Source organism: Urocampus carinirostris, chromosome 17 (assembly GCF_059441175.1).
Source record: "Urocampus carinirostris isolate Australia breed hairy pipefish chromosome 17, RoL_Ucar_1.0, whole genome shotgun sequence".
Lineage (NCBI taxonomy): Eukaryota > Metazoa > Chordata > Actinopteri > Syngnathiformes > Syngnathidae > Urocampus > Urocampus carinirostris.
The window spans coordinates 23,595,800-23,621,844 of NC_142365.1; the positions used below are offsets into that span (position 1 = coordinate 23,595,800).

At 38.8% G+C, this 26,045-nt stretch overlaps 1 protein-coding gene and 1 long non-coding RNA gene across 2 annotated transcripts; both read left to right on the forward strand.

Annotated features, from left to right (window-relative positions):
- Positions 1-12,091: 12,091 nt before the first annotated feature.
- supt4h1 (SPT4 homolog, DSIF elongation factor subunit) lies at positions 12,092-16,081 on the forward strand. The gene is made up of 5 exons (XM_088320956.1): positions 12,092-12,260; positions 12,410-12,516; positions 12,591-12,646; positions 15,746-15,799; positions 15,870-16,081. The coding sequence occupies exons 1-5, from the start codon at positions 12,192-12,194 to the stop codon at positions 15,935-15,937; spliced, it is 354 nt and encodes a 117-aa protein (XP_088177082.1). The 5' UTR covers positions 12,092-12,191; the 3' UTR covers positions 15,938-16,081.
- An 8,503-nt stretch (positions 16,082-24,584) lies between these two features.
- On the forward strand, positions 24,585-25,616 carry LOC148349575 (uncharacterized). Its single transcript, XR_015847304.1, has 2 exons — positions 24,585-24,686; positions 25,251-25,616. It is a non-coding gene; the product is annotated as an uncharacterized LOC148349575 (long non-coding RNA).
- The last annotated feature ends 429 nt before the right edge of the window (positions 25,617-26,045 follow it).

Below are 26,045 nucleotides of genomic sequence, written 5' to 3' on the forward strand. Positions count from 1 at the left end.
GTTCCCTCTACTTCACCGGGGGATCTCATTTACAGTAGTGATGCGTCGTTTGCCGCCGAAACGGCTTAATGAGCCGACTCTTTGAATAGGACGATTCGAGGGTGATGGGAATTGCAGCGCTTTTTTTGAGAACCGCCTCGGTTCACTACTAAGCAGAATGTCACATTTTCACTTTACCTCCAGAAACCTTGTTAGAATATGATATGGTGAAATTGTGAATGTGTTTGATTGCTGTTAAAAGTGTTGATAAAAATTGTTCAATCCTCATATTGTTGGAATATGATATAATGAAATTGTGAATGTGTTTAATTGCTGTTAAAAGTGTCAATAAAATTGTTCAAACCAAAAAAAAAGCAGTGTTCATACCTGTCGCGCCCCAGGGCTCCATGCCCTTACAAACTGTCGTATTTTCCCTTACAAAATACAAAAAAAATCTTACACCATATTTTTTTTCAAACGTGCTTATTTATGTAGATGAGCATGTTATATTGTACATGTGTTTCGTTATATCATTCTGCACATATTGTAAAAAAAAAATTAAATAAGAAAAAAAAAATCAAAAAATCAGGAAAAATTGTTGTTAGCCTAACAGCGTAAATAAAATAAAATAAAATATCCTTTAATCCTTTAATATCAACCATTTATGCTTGTATTTTAAATTTGAATGAATGAATTAATGAATACTTTATTTCAAACATTAAAATAAAAACAGAACAAAAACAATAACTCAACAACAAAATAATGTTTTATTGTTTTAATAAGCTTGTTATGTTATGTTGCCATATGCTGACGAGGACATGCCCTTGAAATGGGTGTTTCCACAAGACAATGGTCCCAACCACACCAGTAGACGAGTCTTGGTCTTGGTTCCAAACCAATAAAATTCATGTCATGGGGTGGCCAGCCCAATCCCCAGATCCCAATCCGATCGACAACTTCACGAAATACTGTTTGTCAAGCAAAACCAAGAAATGTCAATGAATTGTGGATTGTTGTTAAGCAGTCACGGAGTGAAACAACGACGGAAAGGTGCCACAAGTTGGTTGACTCTATGCCACACAGATGTGAGGCAGTTATAAATAGGAATGACGAAGTTATATACTATCTGCTGTTGATGACCGTTCATTGGTCCTTTATGGACTTGCGATGGGAGGAATATAATCAGAGTAGCTGGAGGATCAATTTGTATAATGTGTCGTATGGATTTGTTGTTATTGTGATGTATCTAACTGAGATTGAATTGTGCATTTACCTCTCTCTGTTATTATTGAGTAAATAATGGTGAAATTTGTAGGTTTAGTTCTAATGAGTGCAGTGCGTACTTGAAATTATTACCAATTTGTATATAATTGTGTGACTTAGCTCTAATACGATATTCAAAGTGTCAAACGCTGTTGATTGAAAATAGGCAGTCATGTTTCAAAGCTCTTATTGATAATATTCAAATTGAATCGTTTCTTGTACATGATTCAATTGTTTGTTTGTTTGTACATGATTCAAATTGAATCGTTTCTCCGGCGCCGTCACGAATGGCAGCCACTCCAGCAGCTCCCGTGTTATTTTCGATTGTTCTCAGCTCAGGGATGCTGCTGGAAAAGTGAATTTCCCTTCGGGGATGAATAAAGTATCTATCTATCTATCTATCTATCTATCTATCTATCTATCTATCTATCTATCTATATAGAATACAATTGCTATTGTCGGAGGCGCAGCAGAATGCGTGTTCACGCGAGGGGGAGAGGATTTTGCACTACAGCAGCAGACACATGCGCACAGTAGCGTCAATCCGCTCGCTTCGTTTGCAACGAAATAAACGATACCGAGATAGAGGCTACCGCGGCGAACTCGTTAGACTTGATTGATTTGCCGTTTCGTGATAGTAGGTGTTTACCGGATGGTACCTATCATTGACAAAATTACGTTTTTCTGTACAGATCTTAATGTACGTCGTACATGTCTTAAAATGCATAAGAAACGTACTTTGTACGGCAAAAACGTGCAGGTTGACAGGTGTGAGTGTTGGGCACGTTACTTAAAAAAAGTCATTCGTTATAGTTACTCACTGCTTCTTCATAAACGTAAGTAACTGAAATTCTCCACAGTAAAAGTATCTAGTTACCAGGAAATGTAACTATTTCTGTTGCTTTAAAAAAAGTCCTTGTATGTCGAAGAATTTGACATTTTCTGAGTAGTATTCAAGTCAATTAAATAAATGGTAAATGGTCTGCATTTATATAGCGCTTTTCAAGTCAACGAAGAACTCCCAAAGCGCTTTACAATGTGCTTCACAAAGATTAGATGGGTAGTTGTGTTATAGAACATTCGAATATTTATTGCACCTCACCGGCAACAAATGTATCCTACTACACTTGAAGTGCAACAAAAAAGGAACAGTATACAAAACGATAAAATAACAATCAGCATGTACATAAACACGCTTAAAAACGTAAATAAACACGCACAAAAATGTGAACACACACAAAAACGTGTATAAACAAAACAAAAAAAATCAACGTAAGCACACACAAAAACATACGTTAACTCGCTCAAAAATGTATGTAAACGCAAGAAAAACAAACGTGAACACACAAAAAACGTACATAAACACGTGAAAAAGCAAAAGTAAACACACACAAAAAACGTATGTATACACACAAAATGTACGTAAATAATTAAAACGTATGTAAACACACTTGAAAACATGAACACACAAAAAAACGTACGTAAAACACATAAAACGTACGTGAACACAAAAAAAACAAATGTAAACACACAAAAAAAACATACATAAACACGCAAAAACGTATGTATACATACAAAACATATGTCAACAAATAAAACATATGTAAATACACACAAAACATGCAGAAATGCATGCACTCAAATTTACGTAAAAACACACAAAAACGTACGTTAACACGTACCAATACGTATGTCAACGCACACAAAAACGTACATTAACACATAAAACATACTTAAACACACAAAAAACCTTAAAAACACAAAAAATCTTACATAAACATGCGCAAAAACAAACGTTAACACACACAAAAATGGATGTAACCAAACAAAACATACCTAAACAAAAAAAAATCTATGTATCAATGAAAAGCTACGTAAAAACACACAAAAACGTACGTTATCACACACAAAAACTTATGTAAAGACGTAAAACGCACGTAAACAAATAAAATGTATCTAAATACACAAAAACGTAAAAAAATGCATGCACGAAAATGTAAAAACAAAAAAAACATATACAAACACACACAAAAACGTACGTCAACACATACATTGATGTAAATACATACAAAATGTACAGAAACGCACGCAAGAAAATGTGCGTTCATCACGCACAAAAAAAACGTAGAAATAAAAATAACGTACATACACATGAGCAAACACACACAAAAACAACCTTAAACACACACAAAAGCAAAGATAAAGAGACACAAAAACGTAAATGCGTACAAAACCATACGTAAACACGCACAAAAGATGTAAATACACACATTCCGTACAAAATGCATGGACAAAAAAACGGAAACAAGCACAATCACTTTAACACACACAAAACGTATGTAAAGCTATACAACTTACGTAAACACACATACCTAATGGTAAATGGTAAATGGTCTGCATTTATATAGCGCTTTTCAAGTCAATGAAGACCTCCCAAAGTGCTTACAATGAGCTTACCCATTCACACACACACTCACACACCAATAGCGGCCGTGCAGCCATGCAAGGCGCCGACCTGCTTATTGGGGGCATTAGGAATTCAGTGTCTTGCCCAAGGACACTTCGACATAACACGGAGGAGCCGGGAATCGAACCTGCGATCTCTTGATCCCAAGACGAGCGCTCTACCTCCTGAGCTAATGCCCCAATAAGCAGGTCGGCGATAACGCTGCTATCGGTTAGTTAGTGTGTAAAATGGAAAGCGGGTTGCTTCCCTCGTCCAGCGAGCACCGGATCGCTGGCGTGTTTTTCCTATAAATCTCAATCAACTTTAAACGTTACGCGATTGGGTCTACCATTAGTTCTGGTTCTGACATGAATATATTTTTTAACTATTTAGCAAACAAGCTTTTTACATTTTGTGCATGCTATCTAGATAACATTTTGTATATTTATGCTAGTTATCAAGCAAACCATTGGCCTCCTTTCTAGCTAGCAACTTAGCTTTTTTTAGCTTTCTACCTGTAGCTTTTCACTCTTATAGTTAGTTATTTAGCTTCATTTTAGCTATTTAGCAAGCCACCTAGCTAAATTGCTATACATTAGAAATTCATATTAAACTGGGTGCCCTTTGCGCTAATTAGTAACAGGAAGTAGCTCGACGCTAGAAAAAGGTTGGAGACTCTTGGTTTAACCGAGGGCGTAGCCAGCCCGATTTGGGAGTGCTCACGCGCCCCCAAATTCAACCAAACCACCCCTAGAAATTATAACATTACATTATAACTTTTTTCCCTAATAAAGGACAGGATAGGCTTAAATATGATGAAAAAACTTGAGACAAGAAGTAAAACAAAAGCGCAGCATCAGAAATACTCCACTGCCTTGAAATGGTTCAGTCCATTTGATTCCTAGCACCGCAAAGGCCCCCCTCTCCGCTCCTATTTTGCACGGCTGGTGTCACTTGCGGCATAGCGGCGGAGACTTTGGAGGCTCCAGTGAATTATATTCTACCACTTTAAGTGAAATGAAAAACATTTCATTTTACTAGCCAGACACTCTGAGTGCTCGGTATCCCGAAAGCTCAGATTCAAAATCGCTCCTGTGTTTTCTTCGGGTCAAAATGACTCGCCACTGTCCTGTAAACTCTTTCTGTGACATAGACGGATTTTCACCTCGCTTACGGGATTTATTTTTTTGCCGACATTCCAAAAAATTACAGCTAAAAAACAGAATCTTGCCTTTTTGGGTTACAATTTAATAATATAATGGAATTAGAAATATTGAAAAAAAAACGTCTTATCTTATTGTCGTGAACCTGAACAGCATCAGGACCCAAATGCGTGACGTTTCTCACACAAGCCTTTTATTTCACGGAATATGGGGAGTCAGGCACGTTAGGCAGCAGTCTGCCTTGGAATGACAGGGAGCCAGAGGCCGACGAGATCGATACCATTTGCCCGAGCAGATATCGGACAGTTGGAGTCGATACCAGACAGGACGGGACAGACAGGATTGATATCAAAGCAGGATATCGAAATTAAACAGGACAGACTAGATGGGAACGAAACTGAAAACCGATAATAAACAGGACAAAATAAACGTGAACCATACCGGGACAGGAAATACCAACAGGAAACAGGACCGAGTCAAAACCCACGTCTTGCAGGGCAGGGGTTCCTTGATGGACTGACAAAGGGAGAGTGAGAGCACTGAGCTTAAATAAAAGGAAAGCCACTCTGTTAAGAGCCGCAGCTGGCACCACACGGGCGGGGCCAATTGGGCGCCATGGCAACCGTGACACTTATGTACCATAGACGGATTTTCACGCCATTTAAATCTGTTTGTCTTGCAAACACACCATTCTATTTTATTAAATGCTAAGAGACTCATTTTCTTTTTTCTTTTTACAATTTATTTATTATTTGAAGCAAGAATATTGGGGGGATGAGGAATCATCCTTAAAGCTCCAGTGTGTAATATTTGACCACTAGATGGCACTGTTGTCTAATGAGAGTCAAAAGCAGCACCACAGAGCACAGTGAAGGGGCAAACATGGCAGAGACCTCTGAACTATGTGAGAGATACACACATTTCTTGACCTGTGAAATTTTGATGTTACAAAGAATGACAATACAAAGGAAATTATTATTATTATTATTATTATTATTCATGTTTTTTTTTCTTTGTAATCAATTGGTTGTTTGTTTTTTACCTAATGAAAGTTTTTTTGGTACCAATAGGCGACACTAAGAATTACACACTGTCCCTTTAAGTATGATGATTTTTAAATTTAATTTTCAACTGTATTTACTTCAATCTATGCCTCAATTGTACTTTTAAAAAACACATTTGTCTCTTAAAACAATAAATTAATTTTTGGGGGGGTGTCGGCCTAAATGGCGTATTTTTTTTTTCTTTCTACTTCAATTTATGACTGAATTGTACTTTAAAAAAGTAAATTTGTCTCTTTAATATATTTCATTGATTTTTTTGAGTGATACAGAAAAGATAAAAAGAATAAAAATATATGTCTTTGGCACTGGAAGAAATAAAAACTGAGAAAAAGAATCCCGTAAATGACATTTTATTTAACTATAAAAAGGATGACTTTTCCTAGATAGGTCCAAATAGTTGGAAACTGTCAGGACAAGGACGGAAACAGGACCCGATTGCGTTACGTTAAGTTTTATTGGAAGAAACTCAGTATGTGATGCGAACACGTAAGTGGATCTTCCGTAGCGAGCGATGGCGGTGTCAAGGACGGAAAAACAGGTCGATAGCCGGGACAGGAGAGCAAAAACGTGGTCAGGGTCAGAAACGGGTCGTAAGCCGGAATGGGAGAGCAGACCTGGTCAGAATCAAAAAGGGTCGTAGCCAGAGCAAAAACGGTACAGGTGGTAGTCAGGGTGGAAAAAGCTTGCCTAGTGTTCACTGAGGTTCGCAGATGGACTGACAACCGGAGATTGACAGGACTGAGTTCAAACACTGATCGGGAGCCAATCAGAACCCGCGGCGGTGGGCGCCAAAAGAGCGAGCACAGCTGAGTCACATCAGTAATCATGACAGGAAACAAATGAAATTGTCATAGTCGCCTTGGCGACCGGTCTGCCCCGCCCCCTGGGCACCAGCTGAAGCAGTTCAACTAATCGCGTGTCTGCTATTTAAGGCTGGATTGTGGGCCTTGCGTGTGCTGGCTCATTATATACACATTGTCCGTTCTGTTATGCCTTGTCCTGTTCTGTTGAGTTGGAAGAAGCCTGTGTTTGCACGTTTTGTTAAAACCTGTTTGTTCTGTCTTGTCCCTGAGTTATGGACAACTTTTATTTTGGTAAATAAAAGTTTTGGATCGTCACGCAATTGAGTTCTCCCTTCTTGCCTCCTGCCTCCGTTCTGGTCCGGTCACCCCTTCCATTCCGTGACAGAAATGTGGTTTTTGTTCATATTTTCATGGAAGCTTTATGGAAAAGTACAAAATTTGTCCTTGAATTGGAATGAATGAATGAATGAATGAAATGTTATCTGTTCATTTAAGGACCACTTTGGTACTACAATTGTTGACTTTTTTTATAAAACTTACATGGAAATGTGAATAAAAACACAACATTTATTTTTTTAAATGAGGACAACATGAAGGTTACTCCATACATTATCAATGACCATGTAACAGTATACAAGAAATGGCTTTAAAATTGACATAGAGCAGGGGTGTCAAACTCATTTTAACTCGGGGGCCACACGATAGAACAAAAATTCTCTCGGGGGCCGGACGTGTAGACTAGAGAGAAGGAAATAAGAGAAAGAGAGGGAGAGAATGAGAGAGAGGGACAATGAAAGGGGGAAAGAGAGAGAGAGAGAAAAGAGAAAGAGAGAGAATGCAAGAAACAAAAGAGATTAAAAGAGAAATAGTGAGCAGGGGAAAGAGAGAGAGAGAGAAAGAAAGAAAAAATAGAAATAGAAAGAGAGAAAGAGAGAAGGAGATAAAATTGAGAGAAAGAGAGAAGGGGAGAAGGAGAGAAAGGGAAGCAAGAGAGAGAGAGGGAGAGAGAGAGGGAGAGAGAGGTAGAGAGTGAGAGAAAAAATGGAGGAGAGAGAGAGTGAGAGAGAGACAGAGGGAGAAATAAATGCAAGTACAGCGTTTGTGAGAGGCACCTGGCTTTGGCAACATCAAGTGGACGTATTTCAACCAGCAGCTCATTTTTCTCTTGCGCTTCCCTCAGCGTTGTCTTGTGGACCGGATTCAATCCCTCAGCAGGCCTGATCCAGCCCGTGTGCCGCCTGTTTGACACCACTGACATAGAGCAAAAACAGAAGAAAAGGGAGCAAAAAATAAAATGATAAGATAATAAAGGAAAATAGAGAGAATACAAAAATGAAAAAGCAAGCAAAAAGAAAAAGAAAAAAAAGGAACAGAAGAACTAAAAATAGAAAAGGCAATACAGAAAAAAAGAAGAAAGAAAGAAAAAAGTAAAAAGCTGGGAAAAAAATTACAAAAGAAAAAAAAAAGAAAAGAAACATGGAAAATATGAGAAAAGGGGAAAAACAAGAAAGACCACAACTAGGAAGAAAATTAACAAAAGAAAAGAAAAGAAAAACAAGAAAACAAAAAAAAACTAGAGGGAAAAAATAAGAAAAAAGCGAAATAGAAGTAAAAGGCTCGTGAAAAAATACAAAACAAATCAAATGATAGGGGGGAAAAGAGGAAAAAATAAGTGCAAGGCTGGAGTGAAAAAACAAAGGAGGACAAAATAGAAAAAGGCATCAAAAAAGAAAAAGAAAAGAAAAAAAAATAATAATCAAAGAATTTTTAAAAGAAAGGCAATAAAAGATAAAAAAGAAAAAGTAAGAATTGGAAGTAAAAGGCTAGGTAACAGAATAAAAAATTAAAAAAACATTTTTTTAATGGAAAAAATAAGATAAGAGAGAAAGCAATGACAAAAAAAGAACTTGTAGGAAAAAGAAAAAAAGAAACAAGACAGGAAAAGGAGGAAAAAAGCAAGAAAAGAAAGTAATGGGGAAAAGAGAGGGGAAACGAATTTTAAAAATGAAAACAAAGAAACAAAAGAAGAACAGACAAAAGAAAATGGGGGAAAAGAAAGAAAATAAGGAAAAAGAAAGGGAGAAATTGAAAGAAAAAAGCAAAGGAATGATTGGTCGTGAGTTGTTATGTGTCGTCTGTGAACAAAACGGTTTTATATGCCAACTCTTTAAAGAGAACGACGGCAGCAGTATCCTCACCAATCAAAAGCGGATACTTTTTGTTCCCTTGTCTTAGCTAATATGCATTTGCTTTTCTTCAGAGATTATATGTTCTTGACTTTAATTTTTGTCAGTATATACAAAGGTAACATTGTCATTTCATTAAGTCATTTGGTGCGTGGTGTTACACAATAATTAGTAATATGAGTTTTAATGCATCAAGAACAGTCTAAAGAGCCATTTGGGACTCTAAAAAACCAACTCTTTTTGAATAAACGAGCCAAAAATGCCGGTTCTTAAAAAACAGCTGGAATTCACATCACTAATTTACAGCAGCTACCTGCTCACTCGCGTTGTTGCCTTCATGGCGGCTTAGACATCGGCAAATTATTTATCCACAAAACCATAAATAGACAGTAAATTATCAAAATTTTGGATTGGGATTAGATTTTTGTTTTGCAGACTTGAAATAAATTCGCTACACAGTCATGGTAAATGAAAAACAATGAGCATTTAGGTTTCCGAAACACAGTTTCTGAGGAAACATTAAGGCAACGCTTTTGAGGGCATTTCGGTCTGTGTACAAGTGAAAATGCGCAAATAGCGCTCTCTAGTGGTTAAAATGCACTACAACTATTAAGACACAGTTGAACTTCTTTCAACGGGGCGGCATTATTTAGAACCCCTTCGGCTTAGTGGTTCAAAAACTGAATTCATAGAAAGAAAAACAAAACAATATTGCTTTCAATATAAGGAAAAATACATGATACAACAACCATGCATTTTATTTTGAATGATCAAAGCTAAGATGCAAATATTTACACTGTCAAGACCAGAACAGAGACAGGACCCACTTGAGTACGTTTCTTTCAGATTTATCGGGAAGAATGGAAAGGATTGCACACACGATCCGGTGATCGCTGATCGCGGGAAGCAGGCCGCTCTGAACGCGGAAGTGGTACTTCCGTGGCGAGCGATGGCGGTGTCGGGAGCGGAAAAAACAGGTCAGTAGCCGGGACAGGAGAGCAAAAAACGGGGTCGAGATCAGAAAATGAGTCGGAGCCGGGAAACAGAGTGGAGCCAAAACAGGTGTGAGTCAGGGTCGAAAAGCTTACCTAGCGTAAACTGAGGTTCGCAGACGGACTGACAACAGGTGACAAAAAGACGGGGGTTTAAATAGGGACCGGGAGCCAATCAGAGTCCGAGGCAGTTGGCACCAAAGGAGCGGGCACAGGTGCCTAGCATCAATAATCATGACATACACAACATGAATTTAACCTAGAGGGTGATGACTTCATTGTCTGTGGTGTCTTGGGCAAGTACAGCCTGGTGGCATCCATCCCTCCCCTGGCTGTTTCTTTTGTGTAGGGGCTTGCTCCCCCACATCAAACTCATAGTACCACTTTCCCTGGTTAGCAGTATCAAGAGAAGCCTCACGATCGACTCAGATACAGCACCTTCATCATCTGGTTGCCGTTGCTTTTTTCCAGTGCAAAGCTTCATCCTGCTCTTTGGAGAGGAATCAGATGGGCAGTGTTTATCAAAAAGGATAATAGATCCTAAATGACTGGGGGAAAGAGGAGCCTCCTGATCTCACTCAGATATACCACCTTTAACATCTGGTTGCCGTTGTTTTTTGATGTACAGCGTCATCTCACTATATAAGGCACTAAATATGACACAACGTCCCTTTAACATCAATCTTATGCAGCAGGTTACTTTACTTTCTTTCGTCCTTTACAAAAGAGAAATAAACTTTTCCTTTGGATATGTTTTTGAACACCTTGACAGATAAAGGTGACATATCGGTTCTTAATTTGTAGTCAAAAATAAAATAAAATAAAAATAAAACGATCACTATTTTAACTATTTAAGTGTAGAAACCAAACCATCAGAGTAGTATCTTAACTCATTCGATGCTGTAACGTATGGAAATGTAAAAATGGGGTTTTCTTTTTTTTTTATTTGAAAAAAAAACTACTATAAAATGTTGATGCTGCTTATCAGTAGGTAACAAGCCACTGGGAATTATTTCAGTCAGATAAATCACAATTAAATGTTAGGAGTTGCTATGATCAGATCTTTGTCTACACTTCGAGGAAGACCAACATTCTAGTCTTGCTAGCATTTTCCGGTCAGTGAGTGTGTGTAAGCGGCCCCATGTGGTGAGTAAGCATAGTGAAGCAGTGTGATGAGAGTTGTGAGATACGGACAAATATTAATAGGCAGTGAACTCTCCAATAGAGCTTATTGTTTTAAAAAAAGATTAAGTCCCATCGTCATCGTCTGGTCAGGGAGGGATGATGTTAATCATGGGTTTGGGATCTTTTTGACCCAAAAAGCCATATTAGCAATATATTCTAAACCATATATTTTAAGACAAATTTACGCAAAAAATCTTACTTTTTCAGCGCATTTTATTTCACTGTTTGACATTAGATGATATGAAAACAATTTATGAAATATGAATAATGTCGGGCAGCACGGCGGCGCAGTGGTTAACGCGTGTGCGGCACAGTTCTGAGGTCGGGGGAACCTCCTGCGTGGGTTCAAATCCAGCTCCCGGCCTTACTGTGCGGAGTTTGTATGTTCTCCCCGCACTTGCATGGGTTTCCTCTGGGCACTCCGGTTTCCTGCCACATTCCAAAGACATGCATTTCAGGTGAATTGGCCGGTCCAATTTGTCCCTAGGTGTGACTGAGCGAGTAAGTTGTCTGTCCCTGTGTGCCCTGCGATTGACTGGCAACCAGTTGAGGGTGTCCCCTGCCCACTGCCCGATGATTGCTGGGATGGGCTCCAGCACCCCCGCGACCCTACTGAGTATAAGCGGCGCAGCTAATTAGATGAGAAGAGAGATGAATAATGTCACTAAAAGCTGTTTATTTTAGAAGTTTTCTAGGAAACGAGCATTTTCAAGAAACTGTTGTTCACTAAACGATGGTAAAAGCAAGAAAGGTATTTTGTTTCTAATGAAAGATGCTTTCTTGTGATATGTCCCATGCCTATATAGCTAAAGAAATGTTTTTTTCTGGAAGCCTTCAAAAATGAAACAAAGTCGTAAAATCTGCCCCAATTTGATAAAAACTTATGTCATTAATTGAGTGAATCGTCAATTATAGCTCAACCCTTAACCTAGTTTGAGTTACGTATTTCAATAGCAATAAAACATAATTTCAAACAGGCAGTTTGAAAACTTGACTAAACCTGGGTCCTAGTAAGGCACACGCCATTGGCAATTACGTCATATTCACGCGACCAAGCCTGGTCCGAAGTTTGCTCGTTGCAGAGAGATTTCGATAAGAATAAAAGCTTCAATGGCGTTGGAAACAGTTCCCAAAGACCTTCGCCACTTACGAGCATGTTTGCTTTGTTCCCTAGTGAAGGTAAATGTTAGAACAATGGCTGATGCGATGATTGCTAGCTTTGCCGCTAACGCAGCCTAACCTAGCTAACAAAACAACCAGGTTTACATCCTATATGTTGGTCTGCTCGTTAATCGTTGACGAATCCACGTAATGGGCTTTTCTTGTAGACTATCGACCAGTTCGAATACGATGGCTGTGACAACTGTGAGTCCTTCCTGCAGATGAAGGGAAACCGAGAGATGGTGTATGAATGCACGAGTTCCTCATTCGACGGGTAAGTTTCTTAACTGGTTGCATACATGCGAAAATAATTATTGTTTAATCCCCTTTCTCGTGTTATCTCTGAAGCGTGATTGCACAGATGAGTCCAGATGACAGCTGGGTAGCAAAATGGCAAAGAATAGGTACGTATTACTCAGTGATGTGCAGTGAGGTTCGTATTTGGTGAGTTGGTGTCAGATTTGAACCTACATCTTTTTCATCACCTCAAGTCATGTTTATTTGTATAGCCCTTAATCACAAGAAGTCTCAAAGGGCTGTACGGTCTACCAGGGACACTGTTCCCTGATCTTAATCCTACATGAGGGCAAGGAAAAACTCAAAAACCTCAGCATGAGATAAATAAAGAAACCTTGAGATCGTAACCCCCCTTCCAGGATGATCAGAATGTCCGGTTTCCTGTTCTAAAATCTCGACTGATGCAGCAGGTTCTAGATGAAGGAAGGAAGAAAACCTTTATTCTGCCAGTATAAACCATAAACATGATATATACCAGAAATAATTTGACACGCGAACTATTAATAACGATAAATAGATGTAAAAAGAATAGAGTAATCAAGATATTGTAGTGTATAATACAAGGTAATTATATAGAATAGTTTAAATAAAGAATATGTATATAACTAGAGTAGAATAGGTCAGAGAAACGTCGTTGGCATAATAATACTATACATAATAACCTAATAATTTCTCGTTGAACATGCGAATAGCAGAAGGGTAGAAACTCTTAAGACACATTAAGGCTGCACGATTTTGGAAAATGACCTAATTACAATTTTCAGATGTATTGCGATTTCAATGCAATTTTCGATTTTAAAAGAGACATACATTTCTGTTCTCGTTTTGTTTTGGGGGAGAACTTAAACGTAGTGACATGTAACCTTACCTCGAGGTGACGTCCTCAGAGACTGAGAGTATACAACTGTAACAAAATATCAACTATAGATCTACAAATAAAAACAGAATCGCAGTTGAATACATGGTATTTATTGTCATTATACAAAAGCAAATGGAGGGCTACTCTTTTCAGTGTAAGAAGGCAATTTAGATAACTGATGGCTAGCTACACGCTAGTGACTTGTAACTGTGACTTCTTCAAGGTCTTTGTGATGATTAAAATACAAGACTCACAAATGTAGCGGTTTTCCACGAGTGGTAGCGCTTAGTTGTCCCTTTCATTGATAATGGATTAGGCGTTAGTGACTAGTCACGTTCGGCAGTTAATGATACACATTGAAAACTGCATTTATATGTATTTGAGAATATGTTTTTTATTAATACAAGTTTGAGACTGGTGGAACCAGTTAAACCCTTAGCCCGCCAGAGACTTTCTATGGAATGGGAAACACTGCTCACAATTGCCCTCTGCCATCAGGCAAGAGAACTACGTGCCTCACTGCAGTTTCAGATGCTCAGCATTGTTATGTTACATTTTTAGTGTAATAATAATACAGTGGTGCTTCTTCATATAATCATCTCTAAAAACGAGATTTTTTGGTATGAGTTTAATTTGTAACACAAATTTTGCTCGTTATTCGAAGGTAAATCCAGTACACGGCTGTCCCTAAAGCTACCACTAGAGACTGCACACTGCTCGTGACTGCTTATTGGCAGCATTCGCTCGTCCAGTTAGCACTTCCTGCAAAAAACAATTGCTGTCATGTTTTTGTGTGTGTACGTTCATTTAAAGTAACACTCTTTAATTTTAAGTGTACTGTAAGTGCATATGTATTGACAGTCTGGCTACATACCTGTCAACCTCCGCCAATCGCTCCTCGTATGGATTACGGCGAATCCTTCTTAAGTGATCGTAAACCTTGCCAACACAACACGGCACCTATTTACTCAGGGCAAGACTATGGAATACTGTGACTATTAGATATCTACAATGACGTTGTCTGCTACCGGTGACAAAGACGATCCGGATTAGAGCCGAAATGGGCAAAATGAGACTGGTCTTTATTTATGTTTCTCTAGTATAAAAATGTTTAAAGGATAAAAAAAAGCGTATTAGATACCCGGAAATATATTCGCTGACTGGTATCCGATCTCTGTGACTCCTCTTCAAATTCCCCCAGCCCCTTTCTTTCGCAGCACGCGCTCACATTCGTTACGGCGCTCATAACAAACTCAAATTGTACCTAATAAATATCATCTTACTGTATTGTACTGTATTTGATATGTTTAATTACTATTTGTATCTTTAGTGATCAGGAAGAGAACGTTAGTTTCTTATTCAAGGAATCTAAACTATGCGCATGATCCTGGAAGGATTTAAGCTTGTACATAGGGGTTACCACTGTGTTAATGATTTGGGGAAAAAAAAAGAATACAATTCCAATATTGTGAGATCAAATGAGCTTTAACACTGACAAATAAAAACATTTCATATATTTTATAATTTTATATATGAATGATGCTTGCACATCACCGGTTCGATCGACAGGTCTGGAAATATCTTTTAAGATGCATTTAATTCACAATTCCACCAAACTGCCAGGGCACCAATTCCTGTGGTGTGTCTTGGGCAAGTACTGCCTGGTGGAGCCCATCCCGCCACAGGCGTTTTTTTTTCTGGGGTAGGAGTTTGCGCCCCGACACCACTTAAAACCTCTTCAGAGAAGAATCGGACCTTTGACAATACTGATACTACATCCTAAATCACTGGGGAAATACTATTCAGTTCCAAAATTTTGAGTTATCACGCTGTTAAAATTGATCCGGTATAAGCATTTCGAGTACCAGCTACAACATTTGCATTATGTGATGGACTAAAATATCACACATTCTGGATTCATAACCAATCAACTGAAATAATACAAGTGTTTTATTGTTTTTACGATTGCTGATGATGAAAAAAGCATGCGAATATCTTATATAAAAATGTAAAACATTAGGAAAAGGTATTGGTAGGCTGGAAACCATAATCGGAAATAATGCAATAGAGGCCTTCGATGTTTGATCTGCAATAACTACAGAACGTGTGACATGTTTTTTCAAGTATGGAAAATCAACTTTAGTCAAGAAATTCTAAATTTCCCAGACAGTCTTGAAATTTTACTCCATTGACGCTAATTGCACTCCGATGTTTCCTAACAAAACCTGATGGATGGTTCAAAACAATATGTTTCTATGTTGACGTATTGGTACTTTTGTAGGCTTTCTTAGCACTGACAAGGCAGATAACACTGTACATTTAATTCCATGAAATATGATTCTTTCAGGTATGTTCAAGCCAGGTGTGTATGCAGTTTCAGTGACCGGCAGGCTACCCCCAGGTAAACCCCTTCCTCTGTTCTGTTCACCAGAACAGGTTTCCCTCATCTCTTCACTTTGTTCTTTTTACAGGCGTGGTGAGAGAGTTGAAAAGCAGAGGAGTGATCTACAAATCCAGAGATACAGCGGTCAAGTCTTGACGATGAGGGATCACTTTTGTACATAATTTTACGATTTTTTTCCTTTTTCTCGATTTATATTGCCTAGTGTATTGCAAAGTGTTCTTGCAAGCAGCATTGAAATTGGTCAGATCTTTGCATACAATAAACAAAGTTCACACAAACGATCAGTTTTTTTAAATTCATAAGATAAGCTGTTAAAGTGGTGTAAGTGTGCTTGTATTTGTTACTCTTTTAAGCCATTTTCAGGAATTTAACCGTTATTGTAGAATAGTTTGAGAGTTTTTGGTTGAGGTCATCCGTTTTGATGATTACAAGGACAATGTGTTATATTCAGGGTTGATTCAAGTGCTTGGAATCCTTGAATTTGAATGTGTTTGTGAGTTTTGGGTGAATTGTTGAGAAATGCCATGTTCTACAAGTCTGCTTAGAAATGACATCGACACTGCTCTCTGGTGGCTTCACTTTACCATTGCATGTATTCTTCCCCCTGTGATCAACAGCAGCTGGCATTAGTTTTTATGACATTGGCCATGAAAACGCGTGAACCCTGACTGTTAAAGTGAGCACCAATAGTCCTTATGAGGACATTTTGATGGCGAGACTCCTTGTTTAGGGTCAGAACATGGTTTTTGAGTTAAGATTTGACCGCTGGATGTCACTATTTTGAAGTAAAAGCACATGAAGAATTCAAATTACGGAGACCAGCCAAACTGCAATTTTTATTCATTTTTTTGCCTCGCCTTTCACATTTTTTAATTTTTGGGTCCCGGTAGTCGCAAGATGGCCGACAATAATGTTTGCTCTCTAGGAGACTTCATTGTTAATATACAAAAATGAAATCAAAATGTATCAAATCCTTGACAGTTCAATACATAAACCCCGGAAATAATAATTCCATTGTGAACTTCTATCTCAAATTAATCTGAAAGCCAAATGTCCTTAATATAAAAATTGCGTTAATGTTTGAATACTTATGAAGGGAGCTGCATATTTATGATACACTTGCGTACATTATTTAAATAAAAATTATTTAAATTATTTTAAAAAATATTTTATCTCATTCAGTGCTGATGGCGGTTAATGACATCACGGAGAATTTTTTGGGGGTATTGAGTTAAAAACACTTAATTTTTTGGGTTTATTTTAGTCATATATTTTTACTCAGTATTTTTTTGAAATGATGTGCATTTTAATTAATAATTAATAAAAAAAATAATTACAAGTAAAATTACTTGACATTTTACTTTTCAAGTTTTCAAGTTAAGACTTCCCAAAGCGCTTTCACGATTCCCAATGGCGGCCGTGCAGCCATGTAAGGCGTTAACCTGCTTATTTGGGGTATTAGGGGTTCAGTGTCTTACCCAAGGACACTCGACATGTAACACAAAGGAGCCGGGATTCGAACTGCGATCTCTTGATCTCAAGACGAGCGCTCTACCTCCTGAGCCAATGCCGCCCTTATCTCTACCTCAAAACATTTTCTCCTAGGAACTACAGTGGGACTTCACGGTTCGACGTTCGCGGATTCAGAGCTTCGCGGTCTGTAATGGTAGAATTTTTTTTTTGGAAGGTGCGCCACTACTTGGCGGATTTTCACTTATCGCGGGTGGTTTTGGTCCCCATTAACCGCGATAATTGAGGTCTTACTGTATTCGATTCGCATGGGTCAGCTTTTCAGACTTCAAAACGTCGATTTTCTTTCCTAAAAGTGAGAGATTGTTATGCTTGTGCAGTGAATCATTTTTACCATTTGCACTTTCAAAATAAAGTATTGCGTAAAGGAAGGTTAGGTTGTCATGATGACTTTGTAGTGCGTGATCTACTGATATTGAGTCACAATGAGGCAAACATAACACAACATTTATAGTCATTACATATATTTATTATACAGTGTTACTTGCCTTGGCATATAACATATATTTGGGGTTTTGGTATTGGCTTTAAAATGATACCACAGCCAAAGCCCTATGGCAAACTATTTTGAAGACACAGTGGCTTGCGAAACTATTTGGCCCCCTTGAACTTAGATGAACTTTATAAGATATAAAACTGTAATTTCTTGTGAAGCATCAACAATAAGTGGGACACAATCATGAAGTGGAACACACTTTATTGGATATTTTAAACTTTAACAACAAAAAAAGTGGGTGTGCAAAATTATACAGCCCCTTTACTTTCAGTGCAGCAAACTGTCCAGAAGTTCAGTGAGGATCTCTGAATGATTCAATGTTGATCTAAATGACTAATGATAAATGGAATCCACCAGTGTGTAATCAAGTCTCTGTATGAATGCACCAGCACTGCGATAGTCTCAGAGGTGTGTTTAAAGCGCAGAAAGCATCATGAAGAACGAGGAACACACCAGGCAGGCCCGAGATACTGTTGTGGAGAAGTTTAAAGCTGGATTTGGATCCAAAAAGATTTGCCAAGCTTTAAACATCCCAAGGAACACTGTGCAAGCAATAATATGAAATGAAAGGAGTATCAGACCACTGCAAATCTACCAAGATCGGGACATCCCCCTAAACTTTCAGCTCATACAAGGAGAAAACTGAGCAGAGATGCAGCCAAGAAGCCCATGATCACTCTGGATGAACTGCAGAGGTCTACAGCTGAGGTGGGAGAATCTGTCCATAGGACAACAATCAGTCGTATACAGCACCTTGACCTTTATTCTGAAAATGTTGTAATAGAAATATTGATATTTATCTTTTTTTTACTGTTAAAGTTTTCATTGTAGATATTTGATTAAAAAGATTTTTAATGCCTACAATCTTTCTGCTGCGTTTATCGCTAATTGAATGGGGCGCAAGGTTCAATTATTCACTGATCACGGCATTTCATTCAAGCATCATTTTCATGCGAGCGAGTGTTTTAGCAAAACCAAAAGCGAGAACTAAGCGGTGTGCTGCAAGACTTCCTCGAGACCGCAGAATTCGTCAAACAGGAAGTCGAAAACGCGAGCGTGCGAGGCACGGCCTAGCGTGGCCTCATTCTCCGGCACACTGCGGCCTATTTACTCCTCGCAACTGTCGCTTACATCCTTATTTGGAGTTGTCGTTGTCGCGCCGAGCAGCAAAACTAAAAGCCTGCTTCAAAGCCACTTTCTTGCTCAGGGGTGGGAAAATACAGCCCGTTGGCCATATTTTAAGCACTACAAGCAACAGTATAGGGTGCACCCCCCAAAAATACAACATTGTGGGAAGTAATTCAGTCGTCCTGAAAGATATTAATTAATGCATAGGAGCTGAGAAAAAGTAAAACATTTTCTCGACTATATCTGCTTTGTATTGTATTTAAACACTTTAAGGCACATCAGAGTATAGGGAGCATTCCCAAAAAATACAACATGGTGGGAAGTAATTCAGTCATCCTGAAAGATATAAACAAATGGGAGCTGAGAAAAAGTGAGACAAAATTTCATCGACTATTTCTGCTTTTTTTTTTTTTTTTAAGAAAATGTTTAGCTGAAAATGGGATCTTCGCTTGTTAGTTTCATTTCTTTTATAGAAAGGAACTAAAGCTTTTTAAAACATATGCCTAAACACCCAGGTGCTATTTTTTTAAAATGTTGTATTTTTCATATTGTCTTAAACAGCGCCTCTGTGTATTTTATTTTAGGCAAAATATCATAGGGATGGGTTTACTTAATGTTCCCTGGTTGAATAATAGTAGTCAGCAAATACAGCTACAGTTGGTTGCCTGGAGAAAGGCGCCTGTTTCTGGCGACATGCAGTGGACATATTTAAATCTGCAAGTCATTGTTTGATGCAATGCAGCTTATTTTTGTTTTGTGCTTCTCTTTGCATTGTTTCACAGGCCACATAAATTAGGGATGTACTCAGTATTGCAGTAGCATAACTCAGAAACAAATTAGTGCATGGTTTTGTACACGGGGAGTCAGGTATCCAGGCAACACCAGAGGCAGCAGTCGTGGTCCAACAGGTAGGCGAGGGGTCAGTGATCCAGCAAGGAGTTTTGCTATCGATCCAAGTAAATATGTGGTAGTATCAATTGATACAGATACTTTATGCTTTGAAATATTATGATCAGTGAATAATTGAACCCTCCTCCACCAGAAAGATTCTAGGGACTATTTTTTTAAATTCAATACATACAATGCAAAACTTAACAGTATAAAAGATAAATGTCAGTGTCAGTCCAAGAATTCAGCAGGCGGTACTCGTGATCCAAAACGGCAGGCATGGGTTCAGTACACTGGGGTAACATCAAGACGGTGACAAGAAGGTTGAAGACGTGACTGGATAGGCAACAAACGCGTACCGAGCCGAGGTTTAAAAAGCGAAGAGGGAGAGGTGTAATTGGAGGGTAGTCGGAAATCAGAGCCAGGAAGAGAGTGACCATATAAGGTGAGGACAAACATGAGCGAAAGAGACAGGAAACAAACTGTCACATTATTGTGACTGGCCATATTTGGTCCACGGGCCATGAATTTGACAATTGTGCTTTCAGGTATACTGGGGATTGGCAAGGGTGTCATTTATAACAACGAAAGACAACATTAATAGAGGACCCCAGCAAGTTTCACCAGGACTTCCTCTCATTGCAGAGGCTTGCAACGATTTCACTTCCTTTTACTGAAAAAGCCATCTTTAGCCTGCACATGTGAATTTAATACACAATGTGGGCCTGGGTGAGCACATTGTAGGGTGGGTAATGGGAGGTCAGACGACTGCCGGTCCTGATAAGTTCTATCACCAGATGCAGTCTGGCGACTCGACTCTTTGGGATCACTTCCTCGCAAAATGTTTTAACAAATGTGCGTTTCCTCAATAATGGATCTTTGTGCGACAATCAGGCCCCAACCCCCACCGTCATATTTTTCTTGCAGGCTTACTAGAGCATTTTCTACCTCTGAACACTTGTTTCCCCTTATAGATTCAGTTGCTACATTGACATCCGCCCTCTTGGTGCCCTTATTAATCCACATGTTTATACAAAAGTAATTGGCACACTTAAAGTCCCCATATCTCCTTAGCTATGAATGGTAGTCATATAAAAGTCATGCTATTTTAAAGCTAAATACATTTAAGTTTGTTTTTTTAAATCACAAAAAGTGTAAAGGGCTGAACAGAAAACCAACACACCATTTGTAGGGCTATTGATTTTTTTCACCAGACCCATTAATGGCGTCCACTCAACCATAAAAGGCGTTTTGTGTGCTTGAATCTGCAAAAACGGAATCATGGACTGTTTTGTTCAACATGCATTTTGCAGTAACTCCATAGAGAGATGGCATGGGAAATTCATACTGTATAGGGGCTTATGTTCAACTCCAAAAAGAAGACCTGCCTCAACTTCAAAGGATGTGCTTAAATAGGTTCGAACGGCGTTCCAGGGAGCCCCCATAAATCGATCAGAAAAGCCCGTAAAGAAATTCAGTGTCTTACCACAACTGTTTGGTGTGTGTTAAGAAGATGACTTCATATGACGCCCTACAAGCTATAGTTAGTCCAACAGTTGAAGGACATTATGTTTACACTAGGCAAGCCTTTTTCAACCCTGACTCCCACCTGTTTTTGCTCCCATCTGTTCCCCGGCTTTGACCCGTTTTTGATCCTGACCACGTCTACTCTCCTCTCCAGTCTTACGACTCGTTTCCGACCCCGACCACGTTTTTGCTCTCCTGTCCCGGCCACTGACCCGTTTTTCCGTTCCCAACACCGCCATTGCTCGCCACGGATGTCAAACTTTCGCGTTCAGAGCGACCTATTTCCCGCGCCCAGCGATCACCGGATCGTGGGTGCAACCCTTTCCTTTTTTCCAATAAAACTGAGAGAAACGTATCGCAAGTGGGTCCTGTCACCGTTCTGGTCTTGACGCACTAATAAACCAACTCATTGTAATTTTTGCATTGCAATACACCAATAGATGGAAGATGACAGATTTCACGACCAGCTTTATTTTCAACGATGAGGCCACTTTCCTCGTAATTGTCAAAGTTAACAAGTATAGCACTCACATATGAGGTACTGAAAACCCACATGAACTTGAGCATCAGTGAGATTTATCAAAGGTGGTTTTGGGCGTACGTAAAAGAAAGCTGCCTACGGATTGTTCTTCTTTGAAAGTGCAACAGTCAATGGGGAGACGTACCCCAGCAAGCTGGAAAACTGATATTGGATATATTTAGTGAGTGTCTGGTGTCTTCATTTTCCAACAGGATGGGGTGCCACCCCACAAGCTGGAGCCACAGGGCTAAACAGTTTCTGAACACAACATTTTGGGCAGAATTATCACAATCTTATGTCCTGGCCACCCAGATCTCACACCACACAACGCCAGATCCACCACCCATGAAACGGATGACCTGAGTTACAACCTTTGGGAAAACGCTACGTTCAGGACGTTTGTATTTTAATCATCAAGGTAGACCTGGCTCAATTCGAGGTTCCCGTGCAGCTAGCCAGCCGCTGTCTTTATTGCTTTCTTACACTATAGAAGGAGGAGCAATCCAATTTCAAAGTACTAGTCAAATGAAGTGAAGTGAAGTATTTTTGTAAAGCTACTATTGTATAACGACAATAAAGACCATTTATTCGTCTAAAAGTCAGTTTTTATTTGCAGACCTATAGTTGTTATTATGTTTCAGTTTTGTATATGTTACTTCTATCTAATAAATAAATCAACAATTAAAAGTTGAAAATTACTTACTTGGTTGACGATTGTCGCCAGAAAGGTTTTCTCCAACAGATAATGGCATCTTGCATGATTAACATCTTCGCTCAGAGTCGCTCAGCGAGCAGTAACAAAGAGAAATGACGGCGTCAACATAAAGTACAAATATCAAAACTTCTAAAGATTGGGAGCATTTTGACCTGGATACGGCCAATAAAAAGAGAAAGCACGTTGGACAGTTGAACTCAATGGAGTCCGATTCGCCTCTGTAAGATTCAAGTAACATTTAAGCCAATACAGTGTAGATTACATGGATTGTACATTTTAAACGTGTATATCTAGCTAGACAACAGAGTTTGAGCATTATGCCAGACTGTGCCTGACAAACATATTTGTAATTAAAATCATGCAGTTGTTAAAACTGTTTAATTTAAATTGTTAAATCTTTATGTTCTTCTGTAACAGACTTAGCAGTTGACCACTGAATGTACCTTACAAAATGCACACATTTGTTTTGTTTGCTGTTCTACTGTTGCTGAACAGACTATTCTTAGTTTAAAGAAAGGGTCCGAAACCTTTTTGACTGAGAGCATTTGTCATGAACCAGAACAGGATCAGGACCCAAACGTGTGACATTGCTCACACAAGCATATCATTTTACGGGAAATGGGGAGTCGTGCACGTTAGGCACCAGCCTGGCGTGAAATGATAGGAAGCCAGAGGCCGACGAGATCGATACCAATAGCCCGAGTTCATATCGGACAGATGGGGTCGATACCAGACAGGATCGGACGGGACAGACAGGATGGATAATGAAACAGGCTATCGAAAATAAACAGGACACACTAGACGGGAACGAAAACTGGAGAGAATAATAAACGGGAAAAAAATAGACGCGAACAAAACTGGTAACCGATATCAAACAGGAAAAAAATTAACGGGAACAATACCGGACAGGGAATACCAACAAGAAACAGGCCAGAGTCAAAACCCACGTCTTGCGGGGCAGAGGTTCGTTGGCGGACTGACGAAGGAAAAATGAGAGCACTGAGCTTAAATAGACGGAAAGCCAATCTGTCAATGAGCCGCAGCTGGCGCCACATGGGCGGGGCCAATTGGGTGCCATGGCAACCGTGACAGCATTGAAGCAAAATATTATGTTTTTGGTTTTGGAGAGCAAGACTAGATTCAACAAAAGCACAAAAACCTGATTCCTCACCACATTTTATATTACTGGGTGAAGTTTGATGAATTCATTTCTGAAATAATCATGATGCCAGAGCCTGTGCCCCCATATTATACAAAATTTTTACTTAAAATGTGTCTCTCTCCCGCAGTTAAATCGTTTTTGTGGACCATCATTTTTGCCAAGTCCAGTAGTTTCAAAAAGAGATGCAAGGAGAGTTATTTTGTTAAAACGCTGCAAACAAGGAGGATACAGATGTATTATGTGGTAAGAGATTTACCAACTCCTACCGCTCTCACCCAATAACATTGCTCCCTTGTTGTATTTTGCAGAGCCTCAAATATATCTATGGTTTCCAAATTCTATTTTTAATATTACATAATCCTTTAGATACAGCCCTGTTTATGTGTAGCATGCACCTGTCCTCTTAGGCCTGACCTTTAGGGGACGATGATGCTTTATAGGACAACGCCATACAAACTAGCATTTTCAAGGACTTTAAGAACATGTATAAACCCTGTTTTTAGATTTTTTTCCTCTCTATTTTTTTAATGAAGTCGCAATATGTAAAATAAAATATATATTTCAACCGTACCCATTTTTCTTGTGTTTATCATCATTTGCCAGATAATAGAATCAATTCATGCTAAAATTAGGACAAAATGAATGATGATCCGGTTATTTGCCTAATCGTTTCAAAAGTCGGTGACTAGTTGACTATTAAACTAGTGGTTTGTTGCAGCCCTAGTCAAGACAAGAGAGAAGAACGAGAGCGACGGTGACTGTTAAGACCTCTTCCTGTGGTTGCGTCACGTGGTCGGGGAGGCTTCAAAAAGGAGACGAGGACGACATTTTCGTTCACTTCAAGAGTCCGGCGACGGAACCTGTGAGGATGGCGGAAGTCTGTCGCTTCAAACATCAGGAAGAAAAAAAAAGTTCTGGGTAAAGTATTTAACGAAATCAATTCACAAATTTGGAATACAAGAGGTAATGGTCAATGAATATTTTGAAATATTTTTGAATGATTGCATGGAAACCAGCCAGTCGGATTCAAGTATATATTTTTATGCTTGTGTATGTTATTTTTACAGTTAAATTCTGACTTGACATGTAAATTGTTTGCTTTTGTGACGGAACATTAGAGAAAGCTTACTCACAGTAGACAAAATGGCTTCTTCAAGATAGTGCTTCCGGCAGCAGTGGACACCAGGAAGGGACTTTTGTAACTTTAGAAAAAAATAGATTTTAATAAGTAGGAAAACTCATCAAAATGTTTATTGTAAAGGCAGAAGTGACCTTGTATTGCTTGATGTGGAAGTGAATGTTACATTTGAAGATGTTGTGTGCGTGTTGTATATACATGAGTGAATTCTCATGATTTTATTGATATCAACATTGTGAAACATTGTATGCAACGAGATTAGATGTGGAACTCCATGTAATAATGATTTTAAAGATAAGATGAAAGACTATCCGGATAAAAGGCAAAATGAAAATCTTGTGCAGGTGGAGGAGAGAAGACGACGCACGAGCGATATACAGTGCAGTCATCCATAAAGTAGAAAGCACTACTAAACTTCAGCCCACCATGTAGTGTTTCCTACTTTATGGATGAGTGTACTGTTGGCTTCAGGGACAGAACGGCCTCTCCCCGGAACTCTTTAAAAAAGAAGAAAAAAAAAAGAGGAAGCGGCTTTTGTCTCACGAGGCCACACGTTACCCAGAGTGTCGTATCAGCAAGCTCACATGGGTGCCGTGCGGCGTGGACTGAAGCCTCCTAACCCTTTTGCTTCCTAAGTGGGGAGAAAAAATACATTTAATTTGTTTATGTAATAAAATGTGACAAGCATGTAATAAAAAATTGATGAAATATTTTACTTGCATTCTTGAGAAAATAGACGTTCTTTATTTGCTGTAAAAAGACCCACATTTCCACCATTTCGTGCATACTAACCCTTGACTGCAGTAACATTCAAAAAAAATATTTGAAAATTACATTAAAAATGCAGAGAAAGAGTACACACCCTTCATTATACAAACACAACTTACAAATACCCTTTCACTGCATTTCAACAGTCTACAACTCACATCGTAGACGGGTCGGACAAATAAATATAAATATGAAATAAATTAATAAGGCAAAGTAGGGCGTAATATTGGTACTCATACAATCCATCAACATCCTGTAAACGACATATCAAAACTAAACAATAGCATCTTGTAAGGCTAAATACTGTCAACCAGTGGTTCTCAACTGGTTTTACTTGAGGACCCACCAACGCACCCTAAATACATAAACCA